Source organism: Gymnogyps californianus, chromosome 8 (genome assembly GCF_018139145.2).
Source record: "Gymnogyps californianus isolate 813 chromosome 8, ASM1813914v2, whole genome shotgun sequence".
Classification (NCBI taxonomy): Eukaryota; Metazoa; Chordata; class Aves; order Accipitriformes; family Cathartidae; genus Gymnogyps; species Gymnogyps californianus.
Window position 1 is genome coordinate 4,132,192 of NC_059478.1, and position 24,410 is coordinate 4,156,601.

Here is a 24,410-nt window from a genome sequence, read left to right on the forward strand (position 1 = left end):
CTAAAGCAATCTCTTGAAGAAGATAATAATTCAGATCTTTCTCTATGACCTGGTTGTTTTCACAAAACTCACAGGAACTTTCTATGCAGCTCTACTTCTACTGAATTGGGTTGACTGGAAGTTACTGGAAGGCTGAGTGACACCATGACCACATAAGGTTCAATTTTGGGGCAGGGGGAACCAAAAACCAAACCAACACCCCCCCCCAAAACAAGCTAAATATTGCACGGTGTCGTTTTTTTCTCATGGCTTCTTTACCAAAAGAGCCTCTTAAGACAACTTGGCAGCACATGATCAAGAAGAAATTCAAAGTCTTTACCTTTTCTCCAAAAACAAAAAAAGGCGACGGATACTTGATGTCCTGGCTGCTGAAAGGGCAGTTGACAGATGACTTGTGGATGAGTGCATTGTGCCCCTCAGTGGTAAGAATTTTCCTCTTCTCCTTGTGGTAGCAGACATTGGGGTAGACCCCAAAAGCAAGCAGGGAGATTACAACATCCAGATTATTATCTGGTCCAGTGTTGTTAAACGGTTGAGTCATCAAACATTCTGTTGACAGAGAACAGAAGACTGGCTCGCATCCACGGGTCATGTAGGACAGCACAGCAGAGTTGTTTAGGATCCTGGATCAATGCATTTTCTGATTCAATCAACTAGTAGATGTGCATCTGTTCTCAAATGACCTCTGCACTCAAAGCATTTCAGTTCTACACTCAATTTTCAATTTATTCACAGAGAGCAAAAAGCTGAAAAATACTACTACAAAGAGATATTTTTCTCTCCCAAGCTCTTCGAAAACAAGGAGAGAGGGGTTTGCCCAGAATGTGCTGTACCACAGTGTGTTTACTGTCATTTGTTTTGGAGACAGATCTTTTGGGGGAGGTCAGAATGGATGTTTTCATTAGTTTATTTGTTACAAACCTCCCCAGAGTCTCTGGTGGCTTGCTTTCAGGTCATCTTGCCCAGAAATAAAGTTAAGGATAAATGCAGCAATGATCCTAGCAGCATGAGGAGAAAAAAAATTAAAGGAATTTAAAAAAAAAAAAAAAAAGGAGGGGGAGATAAACATCTGCTGAATCCAGCCAGCCATGCCATTTAACTGAGCAAGCTCCTCAGGAACATTAGGCAAATTCAGAATCTGGTCAGCTTTAGGAATTTTTTTTTTTCCCCCTTAGAAAATTGAATAATATGCCACATTACTGCACATCCCTCCTGCGGCACAAACCCAGAAAATCATAGGGCACATAGCACACCATTTAGATCACACAGACTCCCCCCTAAGGCTAATGAAAAGGCGGGGGGGGGGGCGCGGAAGCACAGCACATTTTGGAGATGCAACAAGTGAATGAGAAAGAAATTCAGGGAGGTAATTCTCCAAGGACAATTGCTTAATAGATTTTTAATCCTGCAGCCCTAACCTCAGCCTCCAAAATCTCCCTATGTTGCACCACAGCCATCACAACTTCTCTGGTTTAGATAACTACGAAAGAAAGAGACAGCGCTAAAATTTCATCTGAATGCAGCTGTAAAAGCAGAACAGCTTCATGGCAAATCTATAGGCCTCTGTGCTTGTATGTTCATCATAGATTATCTTGTTTATTTATTTCTCATCTCAGAATCATTACATACAGTCATTAAATTACTATGTCCAAGCAGAATCACCTTCAGGGAAGCCAGAATTAATAAGTATATCTTTCAGCTGGACTTTTGCTTCCCAAGTCATTCTAAGAGTAGCCATGCTGAGTCGTTTGTGTTCACAAAATCTTTTTTCTGCTTCTTCACCACCCATTCTAAAAAACAAAACAGAGTGAATTAGAAGTCTGGTCGAGAAAAGGAAAAGCGCGACAGTCTAGCTGCCGTAGCACCCATTGACATACCTAGTCTGGTCACAAAACTGCTCACCCTGTGTTACCCTTAACTTCTCATCAAATTTTGTGCCAAGACAATATACCTTGCATCATCCCAGGCTTGGAAGACGGAGAGCAAAGCAACATGATCTGAAAACCTGTTCCCAGCAAAATTCCTATGGACATAACCCAGGCGTTTGCCTTCACTGATGAAAGGTTCGGGGAAGCAGGTGGCCGCCGAGATGGTACAAACAGCGTCTCCCACACTGAAAGAAACCACAAAAGGTATCAGGATCGGGTTTACTCACAGTATTGCTGCCAGCAGCTGCTACAGGCTGTTGATACTAGTAAAAAATTCTCCACTAGAGACCTTAGTAATTTGGCCCTTATCTACCAGAGCTCTTCACGGAAACACTTCCCTGGAAGTGGATGTTAAATTAGCTCCAATTCCAGTACTTTCACAGCAGCAAGTGTTCACAAGCCGTTTGTCTATCTTCCCTCCCCTTCCTCCCATCCATACACCATCTTCTTCTGGTGAAAAGGACCCTACAGCCATCACAATTACAAATAACAGATCTTTACTTCTGCTAAAGCAAAATGTGTGGATTCATTTTTCTTCTTATCTATGTGTCAAATTTTACATCTCCCCACCTCTAGCTCACTGCTATACTTCAGTATTTGGAGTCCCACTCTTAATTCATAAGTATTCAGCCTCTACTGCTCCCTTGCAGTTAACTCTGAATTTCATGCCTGTTTTATTCCCTATACTGTAAGTTATTTATCCTCTGCTCTCATGAATATGTTTTCTATCATATCAGTTTTCTATCTCTCAGTTTCCTATCCCCAGTTGTAGCATTTATTGCTCACCTAGATTGGTGAGCAATATTGGTTTTTCTCTTGTAGAGTATTGGTTTTTCTCTTGTAGAGTGCATGTCTAGAGGCTCAGGAACCCAGAGAAACAAGAAAAAGACCACTGAGACTACTAAACTTACTAAAAAATACAGCCCATTATCATCATCTTGCCAAGACGAGGTTCAATGGGAAGTTTGGCTAGGATTCTTCCAAGAGGTATCAACTCATCATTGGAATCCAGGGCATCAAGCTCTGAAACAAGATCTCTTATTATCAAAGACAGTTAGCTAATCCCAGAAATCCTTAGATAAGAAATTCAGAATTTTAATACTTGTGTTTAAATAGAACCCCACCTATATTTAAGTTTAAATGTTCTTTACAATATTGCCAACCTGATTTTCAAAACTGGTCTGAGGTCAAATAAATTTTACTTTAGCTTTACAGATGTTTTACTACCTCCTCCACAATTAAAATAATTACTATTTAATTCACATACATATTTTTCCATTTCTTTTTAGTCTGCTTCTGTACAAGCCACTATTACACTATTAAACTTTTTTCAAGTCCCTATGTTTGATCTAATTAATCTAACCTAATTTCTACCTCACAGAAATCAAAGCAGCCCTATCACAGCCAACTGTAGAGTCTTCATTGCAACTGCCAAATCACAGAACCCTCTGTTCATCAGAGAGAGAACACCACAAACTCTCTCTTCCACGAGGCTTTGCCTGCCTTTCTCTCCTTTCATTACCTAAAAATTATCACCTGAGCTCATCCTCAAAGCTATCAAACCACTGTCAATAATAAAGTCAAACAAGTGTCTGTGGCTGTTTGCTGTAGAGACTGAAGGGTCTCATGAGTCTCCTTATCGTTCTAGTGATTTGGCCATAACCATTAAACTCTGCTTCATAAAACTCTTTTTAAGTTTGCATGACAAAGAAAAAGAATGCAAGTGTGATCTTTAAAAACCCTTTTAAGATATAAATGAAAAATGCAAACTTATAGTTCACGTACTCTATTTACAGACCACTTTGGGAAACTTCAGCATAACTAAAAGCTTTACGTTTAAAAAAAAAAGCTGCATAGCCTCAGCAATTGAATCGGAAAGCGAACAAATAAAGGACTCCTTAGCCACTATCAAATCCATTTTTCTTGGTACCTATTGAACTCGAAAGCCTAAAGAATATTTTGAAGAATAGCATGTCTCACCATCCTAAAAACATACTAGTAGTATACATGCACAGAAAAATCACAGGGCATCCACGAAATGGAGGCACATGCAGAAACGTCTATTTGGTGTTAAAGCTGAAAACATTTACCTTTTCCCCTGGCTTTGCATTTCTTATCTGCAGTGTAAGAAAAGCACTAACCATTTTTAGATCAGAAAGTCATTAAGCTTGAATACATATCCCTAGCTATGTTCTTTACTCTGGTCTCTCTTCTGTATACAAGCAATGTAGGCTCGTCACACAATTTTTTCATAAAATCAACAATCAAATAGATATTTCAGTTCTTAGAAGTTTTAAGAAGTGCTTATTTAGTGACATTTGCAAAGGTCTGAGATCACTGCTTTACATCTAAAGCATAAATTTAGGGTTCCTCCCTGCTTCATTGTACTCATATTCTAGTTAGTTCCTTGAAGAAACTGGGGAGACAGCTTAACCCTCACCTCAGTTTCTCCTGTTATAGAAGGATACTGATGCTTGCATATTCATCAACTGGAGATTTAATTACTTGACAAAATACTGAGATCTTCAGTCAGCAAACTGTACAAAGCGGTAGTTATAAGATAAACTACTAACCTCTCTTTTTCAGGACTTTATAGTAGTTTTGTAAATGCCTTAGGCACTGGGCTGAGTCTGTGTCATACACAGCAGTGCCACAGCTGGAAAACAGGAAGCTGGAAGCTAGCATAAGTTACTGGTAAAATAACAAAACAAGCCTTAAGTTTGAAGGCTCAAGTTTCTTAAAGGAATGACACTACACTTGGGAATTCAAGTATTTCTTCAGCTGCAAAAAGACACTGCCACCCACACGACGCATCCAGGAAACACCTTGCTGTTTCAGACAGCATGCTACTACACAAACAATCTAACCAGAGATGTTAAAGCAGTTTGCAAGTGATCATTATACACGGGAAATCACTTGGAGTCAGCTTCATTAACATACAATCTTGTGGGCAAACAACGATACCTCTTAGTGTGCGTTCTGCTTCAATCACTGCATCCAAAGGTGGCGGTTCTATTGCTTTGGCCAAAAATTGACCAATTCCTCCCAGCCGCAGCAATTTGATGCTCAAAGCAATTTCATGAAGCGGTGTTCGAAACATTTCGGGTGTCATATGAGTTTGAAGTCTGGAATGAAAAGAGAACATAAAAGCCCACATTTTTCTGAAAACAGGCTTTGATCACCATCATGGGTCATTCCATTAGCATAAACTACCGCCCTCCAAAGCAAATACTGCCTCCTAGCCAACCCATCAGCTCTCATCATGCTCCTGTAACTTAGGCTCTTCTACCAGTATTTATCTTCCGTTCTTCTCAATTCTCATCTCAGGGTAAATTTACGATGGAAATGCGCGGAGGGTATAGCCCTCACATCACCGCTACCCGGTGTGGTTTCTAGCATGAGCTGACCACATATAGAGTGTGTATGGCCGAAGCCCCCGATTCGCAGCATGGCTGTGGCCAGCCCCACGCTTGCCCCCTTACAATCACCTCCTACATTGCTAAGGAAGGTCTTCAATTCCTGAGACAGACAACCTGCTTTCAGCCTGCCTTAGGTACAAACACTTCTCTACTTGTCCTTCTATCAACTCCAAACCACCCAACTCCTCCTGCACATTTCTGCTTTGATCACAAAGAGTATGCATTTTTGCTGGATGCTTTCCAAAGGTGTTTTTCTGGTAGGAAAAAGACCCGATGGAAACAGATAGGGCTCTTAAAGTCTTTAGCACAGTATCCTTAGTGATCCTTTAGCTTGCTGGTTGAAATAGGAACTCCTAGGAATGACTGCACTGAGTGACAGACAGCTAGAAAAGGTTTCAAAACACCTTGAACAGATACCCAGATTCAGCTGGCACCAGCTTTAGATGGTATATCTCAGAAGATTATCTGCACAAGTCCACAAACACCCTTTCTCTCCTAGGCACCACGCTAGTATAGCTAGTATATTTTGGTTTTATATTCTTTGAAGGAAGGGAACCTTAAAGTCATGAAGTCCCACGATTACTTCAGTAGCCTAAAATCAGTTCACTGTGAAAAATTCTTAATTAAAATCACTCCACTGTACTAGACAGCAGATCTCAATAAATTTGAGCAATTTAAGGAAAGTTTTTGATCAGCTGATGCTTTCAGAGGTTACAAAAAGTTGAATATCAAAACACAGCTATGCTCTAATGGCTATCTGAGAAAGAGGCACTGAAACTTTTATGAGATCAAACACTGAGTGTAACAGCTGTGTAGACTTCTGCAGCCACCAAAAAGATTTCCATGGCTCTAACAGCTGAGAAACAGCTTGGCAGATAGAAGAGGTCAAAAGTTTCAGCAGCAGGGAAGGTGCTAGAGCAGCATGAAGGGGCTTCCTGGCCACAGAATGGGGATGGAGGGAAAAGTAACATCTGCCTTCCCTGCTTTTTACCACTTTCAAGACAAAATGTGAAGATGCCAGGTGCCCACAATGTTTGAAGGCAGACTAGAGCCTTATCCTCATTACAAAGCTCTTTTCTGCCTTGCCTCAATTCCCAAGCACTATTATTTTTCTCCTGAGAGGTTCTGTAGGTTGCAGTGAAGTTCTTAATAATAAAATCATGAACTATTTATCCACCTCATACTATGGGTAAAAGCATATAAACATACGTAAATTTTTTTTTAAGCAAAAGAACTGAGATATTCCAGTGTGAACTGACTTCATGCATCTCCTCTCTGTGCTTTCTGAAATTATTTCCCCAGTTTGATCAGAAGTAGCATACAACAGTTCCGGGAGAAGTCTCCGAGGTTATTTTATTTCTAAAGAGCACAGCCCCACCTTTCAAAGCGAGCTCTGCTGCACAAATGGAAACAAAATCCAGCGCGCACCCGTCCGGCTCTTCCTTTCCGCTGCTCCAAATTCGTTTTTGATGCCCAGACTGTGGCATAGTTTGTCATGTTATTATGAGCAGTGAACAGCTTCACTTTTTGTCTGTTACGGAAAAAAAAACCACTTAAGATCAGATGTTCTTCATCTTAAGTCCTGCCAAATCAGTTCTTATTTTATTCCCTGCAGCCACACTGCTTTTAAGAAGCAAACCACCCCTGTTTGAGTAGCTAAGCTTTGGCTAGTTAGGCATCTACCTGGAAGCTAAAGTATCATAGTCTTTACAAAGCAGTGCCCCAAGCTATACACAGAATGAAGTTTTCACAACTGTCTCAAAAGCTTAGAATTCTCACGCAATTAATGAGCTCCCTATGTGTAATTTGCTCAGAGAACACACATAGCAAGACAGGATCTGTAACAGACTACAAAAATCTTCTTCTTTTCCATCAGCTATACACTCAGTGTTTGTGATACTCATTTGGTAGACAACGTATTTCAAATACGCATGGAGACCCAGTGACACCTCACATGAACAATGCCAACGTGAATGCAGCTGGCCAAAACCAGCCCACTGAAATGCCAGTATGGTTTGTAACTGTATTGAACGGCTAAAAGACACTGCAAATTTGTCTTGAGTGAGTTAGAGTCCTCAAATTCAGCTCTGGGACTATGGGAACACAAGGCAGGAAATACAAGGCAGTTCTGTGTGTTCAGAAAACCTTTTTTGCATTCCAAAGAATAGGATTTACAAACCAAAAAGCTACTTCATGAACTCACTTGCAGGAGTCTATAACATAGACCACATCATTGATGGTAATGCTAGTCTCAGCAATGCTGGTAGATAAAATAACCTATAAAAAACAGGAAATACATATTGAAATATATTTGGTCTGAAAAAGTTAAGGATGGACTGCAAGATAAACTACATAACTTCTATAAAAAAAGAGTCAGCAATACATTCCACAAAAGCACAACAGAACAAAGCGTGTTACACTCCACAGAGAAGGCTCTCATACTTTCGTTACTCCAGGAGGCACAGGATCAAACACTCGACGTTGTTCCTCCAGAGGAATTTGCGAATGCAGAGGTAAAATTCTGTACTGGCGGCCTCCTACAACATGAATACAAGAAGGTCGGTAACTACTACTATGTGAATCTCATTTCTTCTTTGCACAACATAATCATTTCTACCCATTCATTCTCATGACAAATTAATCCAGCTCCCTAAGCCACTCATCCAACTCTCGTCTTTACACAGTCAATAGTTTCCTTTGGAAAAGATGAAATATAATAGAACACCGTTGCTCGTACCAAAGCGTGGATTCATTTCTAGATGCTTCTGCATTGTATATATCAAGTTCCAGCCAGGCAAGAAAACAAGCACAGCTCCCGGGACATTCAGAGTCTTGATATAAATTAGCAGGGCCTCAATGAGTTCAAAAGAAGTTTCTTTCTCATTCAGCTGAGCCATGGAGTGCTTTGTTTCTGGGCCATATTCATCACTGCAAATAAGGTTGCAATTGGCCTACAAAAAAACCAAAACAAAACAAAACAAAAAACCACAAAAGAAATCATATAAATTAATTTACTCAAACTGTGGAGACTGGCTGGCCAGACAAATAGGAAAATGAGATACGTGGGTAGTTGATAGGGAAGACCATCTCAGGCACAGCTCACAGAAGGGCTCACAATAAGCAGTTCAAGTCCTGCTTCCCCAGCTCTCTAATATAAGAATTGAATTATAATTCCATTGCATTGAGTTATAACTCAATACAAATTTGCAGCAGGAAGCTATCAAACTAATTTAACTTCCGTGCAGATGAACGGGGATAATGTCATAAGAAGAAAATGCTTCTCTCAGGAAAAACTTTTCTTAAATTTCAAATAACTGACCTAAACAGTAGTTTCAGACCTACAAATTAAAAGCTGTATCATGAAAGCGATAGTTTCTTGACAATGTATGTAAGCACTAACAATATCAACTGCACAGAGGAGAAGGGCGAGAATCTAAATTTTCATCCTGGAAAGGTATTACCAAGCTCATATTTCTGGATCTATTTCTTCTTCCAAGGTCACCAATCTTTTCACTTTTAGAAGCACTTCAGTTCTATCTTTAAAGAGAAGTAGGCTGACAAAACATGAGAATTTTAGCTTCAACAAAAAAAGAAATTCTTCACTTTACAAGGGCAATGAGAAAATTCAATTCTATTTCTGAAGTTAACAGCAATCTCGAATATTAAAAATACGAAAGCTGCTAAAACTGTTTAAGTTCAACAAAGCCGAATGAATTACACTTGAGCTAGAGTCCTAACTGCCACTTGTTTAATTTTTCATGTTAACAAAGTCAAACGTACATCATCATCTTCACCACTTTCTTCATCCTTCTCTTTCTTCTTCTTTTCCTTTGGTGGAGGAATGAACTGAGTCATTTGAATGCAATCTTCCAGAAAATAATCTGCAAGGACAGACAAGCACTGGTTATCAAGACTGACCACTAGAACCCTGTGTAAAGGAACACAATTCTTTTTATCATCTCTCGAGATTCTCCTGATAGAATTGTGATGTTTCAGAGTATGAAGCCAAGATCAGAGAAAACTCCTTGGCTGTCAGCTAGGGTATGAGAATTATTCCCACACTATTCCAATGATTATTCCCCTATTCAATATACTTCCACATAATTTTTTACTGGTTTTGGTTTGGTTTTTTTTTTTAAATACTGGTTGACTTAAAGCTATTTCCATTATTCCTAATATCACAGGCAACTGATCTGAAACACCGCAGCTTGACTATCTCATTCTCCAATGGAAACTACCCCAGGCAGTGGTGCTTCAGGGGGGGTGGTGGGGTGTTGTGGGTTTTTTATTTTGGAGCAGATGGGGGGCTGGTAGTGTTGTTTGTTTGCTTGTTTGTGTTTTTAAACCAAATGGTGCTATGAAATGGTTCGCTGTTACTGACTTCTTTGCCCAGGGTAAGCCACATCTGTAAGACATGACAATCCAAAAGAAGTGTGTATCTTGCTGTCCCCATAATCCTGAAGCATATGACTGATAAAATAAAAACTAAAGCAGTTCCTGAAAGTGGAACCAATGATTTACCTTGGACAGGAAAGGTTCTACCAAAGACCTCGACGATAGGACAGTTGAAGAAGTATTCACAAAACATACTAGTATCGATGGTGGCAGACATGAGGATAACCCTGATTTCAGGATACGCCTGAACTACATCTCTCAGCACCACCAAAAGAAAGTCAGTCTGCATATAAAGAGAATAAGAGCATCATTAATTTCCTACCCATAAAAAGCAATATCTTCTTGCTTACAAAATTACACAGACATACACATTTACTGAGCAGGAGCTTTGCTGGACAAGAGAAGTAACAAGTATCACAAAAATGTTCTGTAACCAGAAACGGTTGTCAGTGCTTTATTTTGAAAATACTGCAATTCCTGGGATAAGTGAATTTTAGGATTTCCAGTGTAAAGAAGGGTTATTCTTTTATCAGAATGAAACAAACTGAAGAAAAGCATTCAAAAATAGTTTGCTTCCTTCCTAACAATACATTACAACTTAAGGTCTTTTTAAACTTGGTTTACATATAAAGTAGCCATAGTTCATAAAATAAATAGGAATGACTCAGTGCAGTTGTACGCGAAGTTTTATAGTTCTGTTTAAACGTGACATTTATTTAGTTTTGCCATGCAGTTAGGCAGGCCCTTAGTTCAACAGATAAAATTCCCATCTCATTCAAAATTTCAAAACTTGTATTTTACATCACTAACATAAACTTAATAGATGAAGAGATGCATCAGAAAAATCTGCATTGCAATTCCATCCAAATGAGTCCCCAAATTCTGTCAAAACAAGCTTAAACATTATGTCGGAACTTAGCGGATTCTCTCACTCTTGGTGTGGCAAAGCTGAAAACTATATGGAAGAATCAAGGGGACAGAAAACATTTCCCATTTCTTAAATTACATACAATCCCTCCCCTAATTCTATTATCAAATTGTTGCATTTTTCTTCGTGTCAAAACCAAATTTAAATGTACCACTATCAAGATCACAGCTTCTGTAAACACCATTGCTGTTCTGTTACGGTAATACAACATTGTCAGTAGAAAAAGCACTCCAAAATAAATGACATTCAGCACGCTCCCACATTTGGACATGAAGTGCTTGTACCATGGTGTTCTATTTTCCAGAGAGGACGAGGACACAGAAGGAGATGCTAACAGAAAAAAAGAGATAGGGCAGCAAGGAAGTACAAGTCCTTGCTCTTCTAATCAGGTAAGGAGTAATTAAGAGAAGTTTCTAAAAATCTTATCGAAGATGGAAAACTCACATATATGGCAATTAGTAAAATGCAGTTTCCTTTCACATGTTTACTATTACACAAGAACACATGCAAAAGTTAAACAGAACAGAAGCACACAGAGAAATAGGATCATAATCACCAGCTAACTCACGTTAATGTCTCTCTCATGGATCTCATCAACAATAACATGACTAATGCCACGGATCCCAGCCTCCACCTTTCTCAGAAGAACACCTTAAACAGACATAGTAGTTAAATGTTCATGTAGGTAACAGCTCAGTCTTCCCTCCCCGCCCCACCCCGCCTCATTTCATCAAGAACAGTTTCACTGGTTTAAAAATCAAGAAGTGTGCAGGCTGCCCAGCACCTTTTACAGCCCCATCTCCAATTGCCATGCTTTTGTTTGCACAAGTGATGGGGAGGGTGTAAAGTATTACTACTAGAAAGAATCTTTCTTCTTTCCCACCCAGTACTGCTTCTGCTTCTGTCTTTTAAGAACAATCAACACATGGCAATTTTATCTCTTCAGGAGATTATTTCTGTGTGGTATTAGGCCTGTATTATCATACTTCTGAACAACATTCTTAATCTTTCTCTGCACAACGGTATGTCAGCAAACTTATTCTATCAAAAAAAAAAGTTAATATTTTAAACATATTTTCTGAAAATTTTAATGTAACCATGCTTCTGCTTTTGCTGCTAACTCAAAGAATTCAGACCCATAATTAATAAGCTGCAAACATAAACAAAACAATACAGACCTACAGTGCAGAACATCACACTGGCATGCGGCCGAGGAAGCACAGATTCAAATCGCACACTGTATCCACAGCTTTGCCCAGGTTGTTCTCCTCTCTCGTATGACACGCGCTCTGCTACAGAAACTGCGCTAATCCGCCGAGGCTGAGGGATGAAAAAGTTTTCTCTAACATAATGACGAAGTTTTGTAAGTTTATCAGAACATCACCAAAACCCAGAAAGTAAATTATAAAAGCTATAGGTGTCCTGTCCTAGGATTTCTTTACAGAGTAGTCATTGAACAGTAATATCTATAACAGCAGGCTTTTTTCTTCTGAAATGGTTAATTCTGCACATAAAATTATAGAGGAGGGATATAAGGATATATGGGAACAACCAGCTGGCATTTGCCAAATCATTTCCCCTCAGTCTGCCAAAAAGTTTTCACCTGGGCAAGGTACAAGCCAGATTATCCCAACTGTAGATACATGAAAGAATAACACTCCAAATGAAAATATACATGATGCTGAGGTTTCTCCTCCTTGTAGTACTGAGGAGATACTTTTATGGACAACGTCCTGTAACGATAATCAGATTTCTCAACACATCCTAATAGGTGATTTCTAGCATCTGATTACAAAACTTAAGTGGTTGCATTGGTAACATATTCCTCACCTGTGTCACTACTATGTTGCACTCCGCAGCTCTGTTGGTTTTGATGTATTCATCCAGGATGTACTGTGGCACTTGTGTGGTTTTGCCACAGCCAGTGGCACCACGAATTACAACAACAGAATTGTGACGGATTGCATCCAGAATCTCACTTTCAAAATTCTTCACCGGTAAAGTCTCTCTCTCTTGTTGGATCTGGGAAAAAATCCAGCACATTTCCAAAAGTCAACCTATTCTGCTCCACATCTATGCTTTGTCTCACTCTTCTACACAGGTTTCACTTACACAAAGGAAAAACTGTAAGAACAAATCATAGTTTTTATTTTTTCCTTACACAGCACAACACATCCCCACATCCACTCCAGTGTAACATCCAGCACTTCCAAAAACTTGGTGCATATTATTACTGAAATCCAGTCTTACACACTTTGTATGATACGTTCAATCTCTTCTGGAAAATAAGACTAGCGCAAGCACACCATGTTACAGGAAGCGCACTTACCCTTTGTAATTCTTGATCCTGCTCCAAACGGTACATGAAATCACTTTTCAAATCCATGCTTATTTGCTCTGGAGTGAGCTGGAAACACAAGACATTGTTTGGAGGCTTTTTGACCCCTCTGCTTATCTATATCATAACTTCAATATAAAATCAGTCACACCAACATAATGATTCCAAGTATCAGTAAAGGATCATTTCTTACATAACTCCCTGAAATCAGTTATGCCTATGAGCTATTCTATTTCATTCATTCCAGTGTGTTAAAATTAAATGGCCATCCTCAAAGAAACTTCTCAGAAAGATCCAATATACTGAAAAAGAATAATTGTTTAAATTTAAATACTTTAACTGCTTGAGAAACACACTCTATTCAGCAGTAAGCCAATGAGATACTTAGAGGATCATTCAGACAGGAGTTTTTAATGTACGGAATGAGATAACGTAAGCACACAACCACCCACAGAACAGTAGCTGAAAAGGGAAAAGTGAGCAGAGAGGGAAATCTATCAGGCAACTCTTGTATTTCAACTAAGAAAGAATTCTAAAGAAAGTCAAATTTGTTACCAAAGGGCTAATTGGTTTTACTGAAAATAAGTTAGCTGCACCACGACCAGCACACAGAAATCCTAATGAGATTTGAAGCCAGCTAAATTTGCAATCTCCGTAAATATATCGCTTATGTGTTTTAAGCAGCAACTCAAATTTACATCGGTTCCATATTTTTTAAATCAATATATAATGATTAATGTTAAATTCACGTCATTTACGGAAAAAAACCTGCAGTCGAAAGAAGCATTAAATTATTATTTTGGTCGTAAGTATTCTGGTTCCCTGTTGTAGGAAACTGAAGTTCCTGCCCCAAGAGTCTTTTCTGACCAGGTTATATCAGCGGCCAAATTATGCCTCTGAACTTGGCAATCTAGTATTTCTTCTCTTCTTCCTCATTTTATCATGCTACATTGCTGCTTTTCATTTGTTCTGTGTTGAATGGGACTAGAAGTGACAAAAAAAAGAAAGCAGGCTGATTGTGTAGTGACACCGGCTTCAGCAGTTTCTCCTCCCAGAAAAGAAAGTCCTAGCATGGAAATACGGGAAAGAGAGGCTAGCAAATTATAAATGACATGCCCATATGCTTACCTTGTAATTTCAATTAGAACTTTGTAAGGGCTGCACAATAGCAGGCAAAAAGTGAAACAAAGCAAAGAACTGGGACATCCAAGACACTGCTGCTCAAGAACCTAATAAAACATGAAGTAAATACAAAGCACTCCTACCAAGGAAAAGACTCCCTTCCTCCAGGTCAACCTGGAGGACTTGTTTTCTCAATCAGTGGACTGTTTTCTCCTTTGGAATAGCTCATACTTTAAATCGTGGGGGGAAAAAGCATTTAAAAGTTCCGGAAGCATGGGGAAAACAAACAACAAATCAATTTTTTAAGGTGTCTTACATGTGCCAGAGGACCCTCGTCAATATTGCAGCCGGTCCAAGGGTTCCAGTTGGAATGAGGCGGTGACCATGGAACAACTCCCATATGACTTTGTCTCTGCGATGGTTCAAAATGGGCCAACTTTCCAACATTAATCAGAACTGGATTACCGGGATCTTCAGGCTACAAATCCAAAAGCAAAGTGGGCAAAGAAAGATAAATGTATTAAACGAGCAGGCCTGATGTTAAGTACTGGAGTATCTGAACCACACACTCACCAAAGGCACAATCTCCAGAGACAGTTCCCTTACAGTCTTTTGCAGCTGATTTTCTAAGTCAGAAGACAGCAACACCTCATAGGGTTCCACCTATTAAATGTTTAAAAACTACGTGTTGATATACACAAAAAGACAGACAATGGAAGCCAGAACTGCAGGCTACCAGAGAGCATACTGAACCATCAAATAGTTCCTAGTGAAACAAGGCCAAAGAGTACCATCAGTTCAAAATTCACATTCTTGAAACATTTTGCCGACTTGTCATCCAACAAGAATCTGTAGAATATTTTTAAATATCTGAGTTTAATTTCAGAGGAAAACATTCCCAAACTTGTAACCAAATACCAAAAAAAATGCTAATGTGCCAGAGAATGAAGCCAAATAGCCAAGAATTGTATGTAGCGTAAACAGAAACCTTCAAGCTTCTAGAAAATGTATACTGAAAAAAGCATTTTTTACAAATCCTATTTCATTTAATATGCTGTAAAACTAGTTTACTGCTCAATTCACATACATACAAAGTTATATTTCTGATCCAAATCACTGGCCAGACCAGAAACAGTTGCTGTTCTAAAGAATCAAAATTATTATTAACTCGTAAGCTGTTAAATATTGAGAGCAAACTCTAACTCACTCATCTTTATAAGAGAGTACTTGTGTTACAAAAACAAAAGCAACAATTTCTGACCCTTCTACCAAACTCACCGATTCTCCTTTTTTCTTTGTCTGTCCAGAATAAGGTTCTATGACACCAAGATGGAAGAGCTGTCTAACCAAGGAAAGGGCACAGGACTGTGCTGCCAGCTTTTTGTTTGATCCATGCTCACGACTGAAAATCCCTGCAGCACACAAAGTTCAGAGCTGTAGTAGCTGATGAGTCAAACAGCTTCCACAGAAGATACTACTCGGAAATGGGCTTTCTGATTATTCACACAGGCCAGGTTTCATGGGAAGAGTCTCAAATCTTGATAGATCCAGAGTTCTAACATAAAATCCAACCAGGCCCCTTCATCAGCTGACTCACACTAGCTGTGTAAGGTCACTGACTTCTTGGGGAACTCCTGTAAAGTTTTCTCTGCATTCAGTGTCTAAGGAAGTATGATTATCCTATACCACCCAGCAACATCGTACAAATTTCACAGCAAGCTCTACGTAAACGGGTATGGCATGGACAGCACGCCCATTGCCTGGGAACATACTAGACACCTGCGTTTCTCAGATATGTGAAGAACAAGTAATTAAGACAAACAAAACCTACCGTATCTCACAAGCATTTCTTTGTGCTGAGAAAAAAGATTAGTGGAATCATGTAATGGGCAAGCAGCAGAACGCAACAAGCACAGCACACAGAAAGAAGATTTCATGTCAGGAAATAAACATGAACCTTCACCTCTGGAAGTGGCTCCAACACATAACTATAGAAGTCTGTACCCACGAGTATGACCTATTCCTCTGTACCAACACCCATCTCTTGCTAAGGTAAAAAAATAAATAGGAACACCTACTTCTGCCCAGCTGCTTCACATAAATGTTCATTTCTGCAATGAAGCTCCTGTAAGAGAAAGACAGAACACAAAAGGTACAATTATCAATAGCTGACACTGACACTGCAAAAATAGCCACTCTTTCCGATTTTTCTAGGCAAAGATCTCTGTGTCCTCAGTCAGAGACTCTCAACTCATCAATGGCCAAGGTAAAATATTACTGCTTTTAGTCCCTTTAACCCCAAGTTAGTAGGTAACAGACTTGCCATCAATAGAACCAGTAGGTCTGGTTAAGAAGAGTCCTGCAAATGCCACCGTTCAGCATTGAAATTTAAAGCCACATTATTAGGAAACATGCTCGGAGCTGTCTAAGCTTGAGGCAAGAATTATAAAGTAGATAGCATGTTAATGTAACATTAACGTGCATCCCACTGTACCATTAACTGTATCCCACATTATACTAATGTAACCCACTAGTAGCCTGGGTTTATTAACTCAGATGCAACACTTCATACAGCTGCCCTGGGTTTTGCCACACGTTTGGCCAGCTCAGAGCACAGACAAAACTAAACCAGGTCATTTTGTCAAAGACCATTAAACATATCTGCACAGAAGGAGACAGAATACTTGAATTTTCATTAAGCCCTTATTGCCATACTCTGGGAACAGCATATAGTCAAAAGTAACTCTGCGCAGCAAATGTAATAGTTTGTCTAGTAGGCATGTAACCAATTCATTTAAAGGTCAACTGGTATATTAATTTAGGCTTAAAAAAATGACAAAGCCATATGTCAGAGGATGATGGAAAACAAGATCCATGTTTTTAAGAATCACAAACCTCAGCCTGTGTTTGCACAGATTAAAAATTAAAGCCAAATTATTTTAAGACAGGATTTAAACTGGCAAATGTGATTCAAGATGTATGACTGGGCTTTATCGGACTGAGATCCTCTTTGAAAACTATGCCTTGGTACTTCCACAGCTGCAGGCAGAGCCTTGCATCTGTGTCCTTCATTTCTTGCTGCAAACAAACAAACAAACAAAAGGTTAAGTGAGGGATTTAAATTTCAAGTTAGAACTCCTTCCTGTACTACCAGTGAACTGACCTTCAGGCACAGTGGCTTCATGGGTCGAAGGCCACTGGCTTTCAGGGACACAACAGCCAACTAAGGCACCGATGACAGTATGTTTCTCAGCCAGGCCTATAGTCAGCATTCAATCTCATTCTCCTCCACCTAAGGGGAGAACAGCAACACCAGAAATCAGTTGGCAGCAGAATCCCACGTGATCGTTTAGTACAGCCTCAGCAGCCCGTGTGTGAACACGCACAGATCTTTGGTGTCACTCGCTGCTGCCATCTTCAGCAGGAACACAAGGAGGCAAAGGCATCCCACACTACCGATGGAACCCCAAAAGAGAAAAGCCACATCCCATGCCTTAATATTTAGTTCATACTTTGTGTGGTAGGAGAGCCATGTTTATATTTACAATTTATACCCTCCTGTCGTAATTAAAACAAAGTTTCCGAATCCAAATTTTCCAGCTATTACTAAGCTCTTACACTATTTGACTATGATGAATTGACAACAGAAATACATTTCTCCTTTAAAAACCTCTGAGAGCAAGGCTGACACTTCTGTTACAAAGACCATTACTTTAAAAAAAAAAAAAAATCAGATTGGTAAGATACATGGCAACTGGTATTTCTTAAAAAAACCCCCAAACTATATTACTGTCCTCAAAACTCCAAAACCACCTGAAATTATTCCTCTCCTGTTATACATACCAAAAGGATTAAATCCAATCGTTTGCCCTCTCTCAATGAACGCTAGAACACATTAGGATTGTTTCATGCCTATCCGATCTGTTGCAGCAGATAGTTAGCTCCCCTTTCTGCCATTCCATCCAGGGCAATTCACACAAGCTTTCCTGGATGTAGTAAATAGGAAACCCTGAAATACTCTCCGGAAGAACAGTAAGCAGGCTGAGAAACATACTGTCATCTATGGCCACCTCATTCTGCTCAAGATTATATACATTTAAATACATGGGGTTTAATGCTTTTACCTGCAGAAGGCATAATAAAATGAGCTGCACAACTAATCTGCAAGTTACAGAACAAAAGAAGTGCTCAAGAACTACACCTGCAACAATATTTAAAATTCCTAGTACTGTACAAACTAATTTTTTATGTCACTTATTTAAGGGAAAGAAATGTCCTTGCTTGAGAACATAAATGGAGATGAAGTGACTTGAAGATAGGTTTTTAAATGAGAATTTAGAACTTTCTGACACCAATACACATATTTTAGATGTTCTAAATGCTTGTAAGACTCAACAACAAAAGAATACCAGAAGTCCTGCAAGTGAGACTCTCATGGAAGACTGTAATAAGAAAATTCACTTGTCTTTCTAAAAATAACAACTCTCATAGAACACAAGTTTATATAGTGCAAAAAAAAAAAACCACCCCAAAACCCAACAACAAGAATCCAGCAGCAGCAGCATGCCATTGTTTCCGACCACAAAACATAATTATATTTCGCAAGAAATAATACAATGTCCTGAAGTTTTGATGATTCGTAAAGACTATTCTGAACAGGGGTAAAAAAATTAAAATCATCAATTCTTTATGCACAATCTGTTATGCGTTATTTTCATTTGGGAGAAGCATGTGCAAATTTTCTGATGGAATGGGCAGAAAAATCAAAAAAGAGTAATATCCAGCTTGTTTCAACTGAAATTTCAGACCCTCAAAACTCCTTTGGGAAGATTCTGCCAAACTAATTTTTCCAGTAGAAGATTCTGCTGCCAGAAAAGTTAATTATAATAAAAATATAAATAAAATGTCCTTAAAGCAGATTTCTACATAAGCAAATGTAAGCATATTTAAGATTTACTCAAAATGTACAAAGGCAACTACAGTCATACAAACAATTACCGCAAGCAACTGAGCACTCTTTCCATTCAAACTGACACCTCAACAGTTTAGCTAGAGCACAGCAATCATTTTAAAAGCTGCACATCCATGAAAAACATCAGACAGAAATTTCTTCAGTCACTCAGATCTCAGTACCAAGGCTCATCACCCCCATTTCAAGATTTAGGGATGTTGTTGGTCCTGGTAAAGAACACTGCTTTCTCTAATGGCACTACAGAGCACTGCAAATAAGTGTGATTAGCCACTGTCACCGAAAATATTTCTAACCCTTCATACACAGAAGGTGACTAAAACTACCAAACCTGTTGTGGTCAGGCCCCATTTCAGTGTATTTATATTCTTCTTGAATCTTCTCCTTTTGGAAAAACTGGTTCAGACGTGCCTTGGCATTTTCCAAGGTCCAGCCCCCGTGAAGATCAGCATTTAAGTCCACTTCTGACTCTGAGGTCTAATATTGGGGAAAAAGTATCATTTACTAGTTTCTAATGGATTTCAGTTTTAAACATTCCTACAAGTCTTTAAAATAACTTGTCTAGATGCTATAAAATAACTAAGACATTACAGAAAATGCTAAAAAGTCCTCAGTATTTCCTTGTTTTGACAACAAAACGTCTATACAAACAATTGGATATTCACAGTATCCAGAGTGATTTATTTTGTTCTTAGCTTAAACAAATTACCTTTGTTAAAAGTCAGCAACGGAAATCTGCAGCTTAAGATAAAACCAACAGCAAAACACCAAATGAAAACCGCAAGCTTGATTATAAGTGCTAATAACAAATTAAAGGGAGTGAAAGATATCTATTTAAGAACTAAAGGAGAATTCCATAGAATGACTTACTGCCTGCACTTCTTGCTCCTCTTTCCTTGAATAATAATCTTTCAAATTTGCACCCCGATCCCACTGAGCTCCACGATTGCCGCAGTTTCCAGGTGCTGCATCTGGGCCATTGCCTACCACATTGGAAAAAAAACCCAAAAACAAAACCAAAATAATTCCCCCAAAATATGTTCTTAGCAACGGAGAGATATTGCCTGGCAATCTTGACAGGACATGACCAGTCCCTCAGATCTCACGCGGTCATTCACACCTCTGCCTCAAAACTACAATGACTTCTAACTGTCTTCTTGTCTGCAGAATTATGCTATTTGGGAAGAAAAAAACCACACTCAAATCTATATGCATGTATTACATCCACATACGTGGAAGTTACAGTTTTCACAGTCTTACCTATTTCAGCCTCTATAATCAAATGCGGAGGAAGAGGTCCACCCAAAGTAGAACTGGAACCAGTAACATCTCTAGCTGCTTCATATCCCCCATCGGGGGTATCGCCCGCTGCTGGCTAGGAAAGAGAATGAAGGAAAATCTCAGCACGTTTGTACAGAATAAGGCTTTTTACTATTTAGCTAGAAAACTGTTCAGGCAGTTTAAAGAGCTCATGCAACATTATGCAATAGTTACCCCCCGTAGTAACACCCTTTTAAAAACTGAAAGGAATATAATTGCTGAATATTTGGCTTTTTGTGGGTGTTCTATAAAAGGATTTTCAACCAACAAGTAGCCCTGACTTACTGAAGTTCAACAACTATAAAATTGACTGTTTCAGCATCCAGGGAAAAATAACAGATACTAGTTCATACCATATATCCAAGGGAACTCAAATATACTTTATGAACACACAAACAAAACCCCTGTAAGAAAACATTAATACCCTTAGGAAATGACAAAATTACAGTTAATCATTACAATTTGAATTCTTCCCATTTTGAGATGTGTACTTTTAGCCAACTGATCACATCACCTCTGCTTTATTCAAGACACAGAGCATGCTACCCCTATTTAGGACCCAGCCGTGCAGCACATTGCATTGCCCTGAAACTAACGGGTACATCAGAAACGATACAGGTCCTGTTACCACAGGGCTTCACCTAGGCTAACGAGGCAGGGACACTGCTTCCACTGATCAAACTATGTATCTTATACAGATCTATCCTTAATGAGGCACTAGAAAGAGACTCTTCCCTCCCAGCATATAACATGTAGCTTCACGCTTTATTTACTGTTCTCTAAAATTGCTGTAGAGTTCCCCTCCTCCTCAGTTTTTACGTGATAGTCATTGCTGATACTCGCGCGGTTCACAAAACATCGTAAAAAGCAGTGATCCTGTTACACACATGAGGAGTTAAGGCAGAAAGCCTTTATGGTTAAAAAATGCCAAATTTTCAATGTCTGGTTTGAAATGTCTGTGATATTTTTTATTTTGTTTTTTTTTTTTTTTAAAGTACACAGTAGTATATATCATAACACGCATTTAAAACAATTCCCAGTGTCAGGTGTGAGTACTCAGCACCTAGTGAGGCTGCACCTTACAGGAGCTCTGAGTTCTCCCCAGCCTCACCAGTTATGCAGACCAACGCGCAGCTGTTTTTACCAGATCACCCTACAACATTCACTGGACGTATTCCAGCTTTCCAGCACCGCAAGCAGAAGTCCTGCGCATTCAGTCGTCTTCACTGCACACGGGTGCCAGACTGAACTCCAGGGATGATGTTATGAAATGCAACCAGATGCACAGCACTGCAATTCAAGATTAGCCTTTGGTAAGGAGAAAGAGCAGCTTACTCCAAACGCAGGAATTTCGTCTCTCTTCATTTCATTCACCCGAACCAAGTAATTGACAAAGTCTCGAGCAGCGTTGCTCTGCGCATCTTTCTTGTTAGTGGAATTGCCCATGCCAATGTAGTTAAAGCCTTCCACTCGAACCTGCAAATAAAAATACAGATCTGTGGCATGTACATGTGAAAGGGTCTGGAAAACCAGTAATACTGAAACACCAAATTTCAGTTGCTAATAAGTACAGGAGAAATATTATTACTAAGTATTGTTACACATCATTATACATATCTATATTTCTGCAGGTTTTGAATGTATACTTTATACCTATTAAAGAAAACACCCACAATCCATTCTCAGAGAGCACGAGTGTTTCCCAAAACCTTGTTGAAGAAAATGAATCAGTGTAGGAGGGGATCCTGGCGACACACAGCAGCAAACTCTGCCCAGGTTCACGTTCCTCAGCCTTAATATCAAACTCTCAGACAACAAGGACAGGCGTGAGCTTGTGTGTCCTCTACCGTAGCTCCACGTTATTACAGCTAGCAAGATGCAATGTATTTCATAAACTTTAGAGCCAAGCTTTAGAGCAGCAGTTTCATATCCTGCTAGCTTACCTGACAGGCTGCTGCAAAACTTGATCACAGAAAGTTTATTCAAAATTCAGACTAACCAGGTATTTTACACCTGCTTTTCTGCAACCACTGCGCCTCACAGTTATTGTCCTTCCTTTACATTTACAGTCAGCAACTCCATTTCATTCCAGCTTCACTTGGGTAGACCGCTTACGCGTTTCTGATTTCCACTCTCCACTCTGCTGACCACGTGAACAGCTTTTTCCTATAGTTAGTCGTTCTTGAAAAAAAAACAACTAAGCAGACTTGCATATAACATTCCAGCTAGTCCCAACCAGAGTTTTGTATGCCACTAATGCCAGACTGCATTTGTCCTTCAGTGCTGAATCGTACTGGTAGCCAATACCCATTTTCTCATCAAACAACACACTCCGCTAGTATTTTGCTTAACAGGTTCCAAACAATGAGCTTCCACTTTCAGCAGACTATCAATCTACCAGGACAATGGTATCACCAACCAAACAGTAACCATACTGGATTCACAACCACCGTACCGGACTGTGAAAATTAGCAAAAAAGAACGTTTTAGCGAGACCTATCCTTTCATCTGCTAAGTTTCTATGGATGCTCACACGGCATCAACAAACAAAAACCAGAACAACGTCACTGTCCATATAACCACTTCATCTGAGTAATGCTCAGTCTCAGTTATAATACCTTTAGAATTGGTTTAATATCACTGTGCTACTCAGTTTTGTTATTGGTAGGGAAGATGAAGAGGGGAGAAAGGGTATAATGACAAATTCAAGGCATTTAGTGCAAATCTACGGCATCGCTTATGAACCAACGCGTTCTGCACATGGCCTCGTTCTTAGCATCAGCTCCTTCTCAGAGCCAACCCAAATTCAAAGCTCTCTGCTGGCACATCCACAGTATCTGGAGCCAGGAACAGAGTAACATCATAGCAGCGCACAGGCTAGCAGCCAATCCAACAGGAATTTTTTAATACATCCCAATTCAAGTTCAACAGAGAACCAAGGCTCTTCGCAAAGGTGACACACAGTACCCCTTGCCGACAATTTTAACAGCCAGAAGGGTCACACACGCGGTGCAAACGCACACACCGCCCCTGAGGAAAATCAATTCCTTTTCATTGTAAGAGCTTTTGTACCAGGCTGCTTTACTCTGGCAAACCCACCACAGCGCCTTTCACACCACGCACAAGAAGCCTGGACACTTCGGCTGCAAAATGGCCAAGCCTCCCGCCACCTGCCCTCCCCAAGCGCTCCCTGTGCCCTCGGCTTCCACCGCCCTCCCACCCAGACCCCTGGCAGACCCCAGACCCCGGGGCCCTCCCCGGGGCGGGGGGGGGAGCACCGGCGAGGCAGGGCCCGCACCTCGCAGAGGAAGGTCTGCCGGCTGCGGCCGCCGCCGGTGCGGATCTCGTAGGCCGGCGTCACCCTCCTCCTCCCGCACCAGGCGTACAGGTAGTTCTTCACGTCCCCCATGGCTCCGGCCGCGGGGGCGGGATGCACCGGCGCCGGCCTAGCAGCCCGCTCGCACCGGCGCCGGCCTAGCGCCGGGCAGCACCGCCTCGCCGCCCCTCACGGCAGCGGCCGCGCATGCGCGGCGACGGCGGCCGCGGCGGGACAGAGCGGGGCCTGGCCGCAAAGCCTTAGTCCCGGCGGCCCGAGGCCGATGGCGGGAGCAGGCAGCGGTGGGCAGCGGCTGCGCTCGTCTTCTTCAGTGCCACAACCGGGCACAAAGCGCTCCCGGCCTTGGCAGAGCACAGGTGGGAGCCAAGTAATTGCGGCCCGTTAGGAAAATTCACCCCTTGCCTACGCACCCTTTACCTGTGCAGAAATACCGAGTCACAATTAGCATGGCGGCGTGAAGATTTATTTTTTTAAAAGGGCCTAGCAAGCAATTCCCGTGTCCTCGGAGGACAAGGGGTTCCACAGGCACGGCAGTGTGCTTGCCCACAGGCCTCGGTCGCTCCTGTCCCATGGATGGCACACAGCGAGCCTCTGCACATACCCACAGCACCTGGGGCCGATTTCGCTCTCTTTCTTATCATCACCTCGCAAAGA

The 24,410-nt window shown here is 40.5% G+C and overlaps 1 protein-coding gene across 3 annotated transcripts in view; it reads right to left on the reverse strand.

The window, feature by feature from the left end:
* Nucleotides 1–1,441: 1,441 nt before the first annotated feature.
* The window catches only part of DHX9 (DExH-box helicase 9), a 59,552-nt gene continuing 36,583 nt past the window's right edge, over nucleotides 1,442–24,410 (reverse strand). The window contains exons 1-23 of one of the 3 annotated variants that reach the window (XM_050901302.1): nucleotides 23,718–23,828; nucleotides 21,755–21,895; nucleotides 20,360–20,474; nucleotides 19,970–20,082; nucleotides 19,431–19,576; nucleotides 16,209–16,255; nucleotides 15,409–15,542; nucleotides 14,704–14,793; nucleotides 14,447–14,608; nucleotides 13,000–13,077; nucleotides 12,501–12,692; nucleotides 11,849–11,990; nucleotides 11,239–11,321; nucleotides 9,869–10,025; nucleotides 9,128–9,228; nucleotides 8,085–8,298; nucleotides 7,790–7,884; nucleotides 7,551–7,624; nucleotides 6,726–6,878; nucleotides 4,893–5,053; nucleotides 2,840–2,951; nucleotides 1,952–2,113; nucleotides 1,442–1,790 (exon numbers count right to left, since the gene is read on the reverse strand). In XM_050901302.1, coding sequence (XP_050757259.1) covers nucleotides 1,643–1,790; nucleotides 1,952–2,113; nucleotides 2,840–2,951; nucleotides 4,893–5,053; nucleotides 6,726–6,878; nucleotides 7,551–7,624; nucleotides 7,790–7,884; nucleotides 8,085–8,298; nucleotides 9,128–9,228; nucleotides 9,869–10,025; nucleotides 11,239–11,321; nucleotides 11,849–11,990; nucleotides 12,501–12,692; nucleotides 13,000–13,077; nucleotides 14,447–14,608; nucleotides 14,704–14,793; nucleotides 15,409–15,542; nucleotides 16,209–16,255; nucleotides 19,431–19,576; nucleotides 19,970–20,082; nucleotides 20,360–20,474; nucleotides 21,755–21,895; nucleotides 23,718–23,828 — 2,931 coding nt within the window. In that variant the 3' untranslated portion in view covers nucleotides 1,442–1,642. Of the gene's footprint in view, nucleotides 1,791–1,951; nucleotides 2,114–2,839; nucleotides 2,952–4,892; nucleotides 5,054–6,725; nucleotides 6,879–7,550; nucleotides 7,625–7,789; nucleotides 7,885–8,084; nucleotides 8,299–9,127; nucleotides 9,229–9,868; nucleotides 10,026–11,238; nucleotides 11,322–11,848; nucleotides 11,991–12,500; nucleotides 12,693–12,999; nucleotides 13,078–14,446; nucleotides 14,609–14,703; nucleotides 14,794–15,408; nucleotides 15,543–16,208; nucleotides 16,256–19,430; nucleotides 19,577–19,969; nucleotides 20,083–20,359; nucleotides 20,475–21,731; nucleotides 21,896–23,717; nucleotides 23,829–24,410 lie in introns of those variants that run through there. The other 2 variants (XM_050901308.1, XM_050901309.1) reach the window with 2 other exon arrangements.